Source organism: Colias croceus, chromosome 11 (assembly GCF_905220415.1).
Source record: "Colias croceus chromosome 11, ilColCroc2.1".
Lineage (NCBI taxonomy): Eukaryota > Metazoa > Arthropoda > Insecta > Lepidoptera > Pieridae > Colias > Colias croceus.
This window is the reverse complement of record NC_059547.1, coordinates 2,551,107-2,555,995: the sequence shown is the minus strand read 5'-3', so window position 1 is coordinate 2,555,995 and position 4,889 is coordinate 2,551,107. Positions and strand designations below refer to the sequence as shown.

The 4,889-nt window shown below is 31.5% G+C and overlaps 1 protein-coding gene and 2 non-coding genes across 3 annotated transcripts; all 3 read left to right on the top strand.

Annotated features, from left to right (window-relative positions):
- The first annotated feature begins 415 nt into the window (after nucleotides 1–415).
- On the top strand, nucleotides 416–487 carry Trnae-uuc. The gene has a single exon. It is a non-coding gene; the product is annotated as a tRNA-Glu (tRNA).
- A 2,190-nt stretch (nucleotides 488–2,677) lies between these two features.
- Trnae-uuc lies at nucleotides 2,678–2,749 on the top strand. Its single transcript has one exon. It is a non-coding gene; the product is annotated as a tRNA-Glu (tRNA).
- A 703-nt stretch (nucleotides 2,750–3,452) lies between these two features.
- Nucleotides 3,453–4,663, top strand: LOC123695782 (15-hydroxyprostaglandin dehydrogenase [NAD(+)]-like). Its single transcript, XM_045641707.1, has one exon. It carries the CDS (start codon nucleotides 3,460–3,462, stop codon nucleotides 4,213–4,215), a length of 756 nt encoding a protein of 251 aa, XP_045497663.1. The 5' UTR covers nucleotides 3,453–3,459; the 3' UTR covers nucleotides 4,216–4,663.
- The last annotated feature ends 226 nt before the right edge of the window (nucleotides 4,664–4,889 follow it).

Below are 4,889 nucleotides of genomic sequence, written 5' to 3'. Positions count from 1 at the left end.
AATAAAATTCGTACACCATGTGCAGTTCGATCCAACTTGAGAGATAGGATAGTTTAAACATGTAGGTACCACGGGCGAAGCCGGGGCGGACCGCTAGTAGGTAGGCTATAAAATTTAATCACTAAGCACTTAGTATTAAGCCCGTGCACCGACATCAAACCTTTTTAGTAAATAGCACATCTAAATAATATGTAGTAATTAATAATATCAAATCGGTTTTATTTTTTTACTTTTCCGTTTTTGAAGTCGGTTGTTTTTAACGTAGTTATTTTTGTTATCGTATAGTACCTACATGTTGATTCAGTTTAAAATTAAACTAACATTGTTTTTATTTCGACGAAGTGGTTTTTTAGTATAAATAGAAGGTGAAAGTTATCAAAATATTTAATTGTAAATTTTGGCAACGTTTCTCAACTCCCGTATGGTCTAGTGGCTAGGATACCTGGCTTTCACCCAGGAGGCTCGGGTTCGATTCCCGGTACGGGAAATGTTTTTTTTTATATCTAATTGAAAAAATACAGTATTTATGAAATGAGTGTATAAATTAAATTCATATAAGTATCAACAATATTATGATATACATCAGTATTTATTTATCTTTTGTTTGATTAAAAATAACATATCTAGATTATATTTATGATAGACTTTAATAATTTGGATGGTGATTTTAAACTTTCGATTTTAATTTTAGTGAGTTCAGAATTATATTGATACTAGCTTAACGCCCGCGGCTTCGCCCACTTTGTCTAAAACCTAATAAATAAAATACTAAAACCTTCCTCTTGAATCACTCTATCTATTAAAAAAAGACGCATCAAAATCCGTTGCGTAGTTTCAAAGATTTAAGCATATAAAGGGACATAGGGACAGAGAAAGCGACTTTTTATATACTATGTAGTAATGTAGTACTGAAGATGAAAATAAGAACATAGATAACATACATACACATACAATATTATATCTTTAAATTATAACCTTTAGATATTATGATAAATCCTGCTATATTATATATATACCTGATAATAAGAAACAACACTATCTTAACTCTACATTATTTAATAAATTAAAAAAATGTAATTATTTACCGATAACATATCTATTTGTTTAAATATTGTTTATCGAAATACACAGTGAGGTGAAAGGTGATGTAGCTTATCAGTTTATCTTTGTCAGAAACAGATTTACGTAAAATTAATACATTCGACCACCGGATTATTTTTATTAATTTAATTCTTCAATATATAAAGGTTTTGTTTTTAGTAACGCAAAAACAGTATAATAAAAACATTTATTAATAAAAAAAACACTTATTTATTAGGTGGCCTTATCACTTAGCAGTGATCTCTTCCAGACATCCGAGGCAAAAGGTATTCAGTTAAATTAAAGTTAAACGAAATATTCAGTAATAGACTAATTATTATGTAATCTAGATAATGACTGTGTTTGTTTTTTATTAAAATTATTAAAAAAAAATTAGTAAAGTTTTGTCTATCTCGACGCGGTGCTTCAATATATATCAATACTAAATTTTTCTTACTAAAATGGTCTGAGACGTCAAATACTCAATTCAGAAACTAACCGAAAGCACAGAATACATAATAGTAGCTAAACGCTGAACGGACACTCTCCGCCTCCCGCCAAAATTAAACACTTACCTCACCCCGCACGATCAGACATGTTTTGGTACCCATTTCCCCGCAAGGACGATACCAACGACGTCTTAGACGAAACGCAACGAAGATTGACAACATTAATCAAATTGACTTAAAGTAATTTTATTATTTTGGATTTGTGATTATCGTTTTTCGTAGAAAATGGTTAAATATTGTGCTGTTTACGGATGTATTTCATCAGAAAAAACGCGAATTTTTTTTTACGCTAGTCACAAATGTGCCAACCATAAAGCGTTAACACACACATTTGCAGTCTCTACAGTGTGACTGTCAAAACAATAATTTTGTATGGAGTGTCCGGGGTGTGCCGAAAGTACATAATTTCTAGTCTAAGTAGGTATATCATTGCTAATCCTAACCTGGTTTTAAAAATCTTTGTACTTGTGGAAAAAAATAAAATATCATCCTATCGTTAGGTCATTAAGTTGTGTTAATTGAGGATATTTTTAACCTCAAAACTAGTTTTAAATTAAATCAATTATTTAAAATAAACCAAACCAAAACATTTCTGAATTGTATCAATTAAGATGCATTCTGTTTTCAAAATTTGAATGTCTTCCAGTAGGATAGACTTTTTTCCAGTTGTGAGGATGTGTGTGTGTGTGTGTTTGTTACTCTTTCACGCAAATACTACTGAACCGATTGCAATGAAATTTACCACACATAATATAGAGGGTAACTTGGATTAACACATAGGATAGGTCCCAGAAATACCACGGGAACGGGAACTATGCGGGTTTTTCTTTGAAAACGTGGGCGAAGCCGCAGGGGGAAAGCTAGTTAACAATAAAGATTACAAGGTCATCAAAACAGTTAAAATCATTCGTATTATGTTTATTTCCAACTGTAATCGATTAAGTACATAAATATACGATTAAATATATAAACCAGTAGTGACGGTTTTATCTATTATAATGGACCCAATATACTGAAGGTCAAAATATATGCTGTTCTTGCAGAGGCCAGCGCGAAACAGATCCAAAATTTTGTCCCCAATTCTCATCTCCCGTATGGTCTAGTGGCTAGGATACCTGGCTTTCACCCAGGAGGCTCGGGTTCGATTCCCGGTACGGGAAATATTTTTGTTATTTATTTAATCCTCAATTAGTTATTAATGAATATTAATCGAGTTAAATTATTTAACTTCGATCATGAGTAAGAACTTCATAATCGAAGTTTATGTATTTTCGGGTCCAGTACAATATTTTACACGTACGTAAGTAATAAATTTATTTGCTGTTAAAAGAAAATCGTTTAAACAATTAACGATGAAGAGTAAGAAACTAACTTATCTTTGAAGGTAAGCAACAACTGCAGTTTTTCTTTAGAGTTCCTTATGTAAAATATAATTGTTAATAATTATTATATTTCTATTTTTGGCATGTTTTGTCTAATTATTTATTTCTATCCGTCTTAAAAAGCAATTAAACTGAAATAAGATATCAAGATTTCATTTATTTCGCACTTATCTAATCCTTTGGGTAATTAATGATAATGGTAGATAATATTTTAATGGAACCATTTGAATGAATACCTAATACCTAATATGTAATTATTTATCAATAGATAGATAAATAATGATGGATTGTAATGTTTATGTATTTAGCTAATAGAGTGATAAGAGACAAAATTTTTTATAATTAATTCACTATGCTTATTATGTACGAGCTTAATTCAAGCATGCTCATATTTTCTCTAGCTGAACCCTAAAATGATATTGACATATCACCAGTCTATATATAGATGGGGCATGCTTTGATTAGTTAGTGTTCTATCAAACGTTATCATGGACAGAGACGTGAAAGGAAAAGTCGTGCTTATTACCGGCTCTGCCGATGGCCTGGGCTTGACCATGGTCGAACACTTCTTAGAAAATGGCGCCAAACTAGCCATCATGCTGGACGTCAATGAAAAACAAGGACTTCAATCTCTTGAACAAGTAAAGGTCAAATTCGGAAAAGACAGAGCTGTATTCTTCAAATGTGATGTTACAGAGGATCTAGATAAAGTCTACGCACAAGTTTTGGGTGTGACCAAGAATGTTGATGTTGTCATAAACAACGCTGGAGTCCTAGCCGAAAAAGATATTAAGAAAACAATTAATGTAAACGTCACAGCTCTTATGGAGTGGACGATGAAGTTTTTCGATCACATGAGAAAGGATAAGGGAGGCAAAGGTGGAACTATCATTAACGTATCATCTATCTATGGATATAGGATAACAGCGCTCATACCATACTACCATGCTTCTAAATTTGCCGTGCGTGGTTTCTCGCAATCACTGGGTCAAGAATATAATTTTAAAAGGACGGGAGTACGAGTTGTAACTCTATGCCCGGGTCTGACGACGACGAACATGTCTAAATATCCCAACGTGAGGGAAGATGAAACTTTAGATGACTTGCTGAATGAGATTAAGGATACCGAATGGCAAGAGACCAAAGACATTGGAAGAGGTACCGTGGAAATATTCCAGAAAGCTGATTCCGGTTCTGTTTGGCTCGTAGAGGGTGGACGGCCGGCTGAAAAACTTGATTTTTAGTTTAAATTATTTTGTAGATAAGCCTACTTATTAAATAAAGCATTGCACAGTGAATATAATATCTATGTGTTGTATTTAATTGTAAAATATTGGGAATGTGGACATTTCAATCATTGTTGTCATTTTGTAGTCTATAATTTTATGTGAGTGCAATTTTATGAATCAGCGGGAAGTTTATTGATAAAGTGAACTCTCCCGATGAGAGAATTTACTAGAAATGAAAACAATAATATGTACTTACGTAACACTAAAATAATTTAATTCACGATATTTTTCATTTTAACATATTCTATGAGTCTTTTTTTTTAATTATTGTAATTGAATCATTAGGTACCATCACGATTTGTGGAGTAAATAGGTACGTTTTTATTTATGTTATTTGTATTATTATCTATTAATTATTGTATTAAGCTTGAAAGTAATATAGTGACAATAATTTTAATATTGATATCGAAATTTTAATGCATTTAATTACGTTATGTAACAATTTAATTACAACGTAATTGTTTATTAAATACTAGTTGACATACTTTTGACATAATATATATTCTTATACATATTATAAAATGTTAACAACGATAAGACACTTAAAATTATGTAATCGGTATACCTATTTATAGATAAATCTTTATCACCACTAACCTTAGCCACTAACAGTTGCCAAAATATACGAA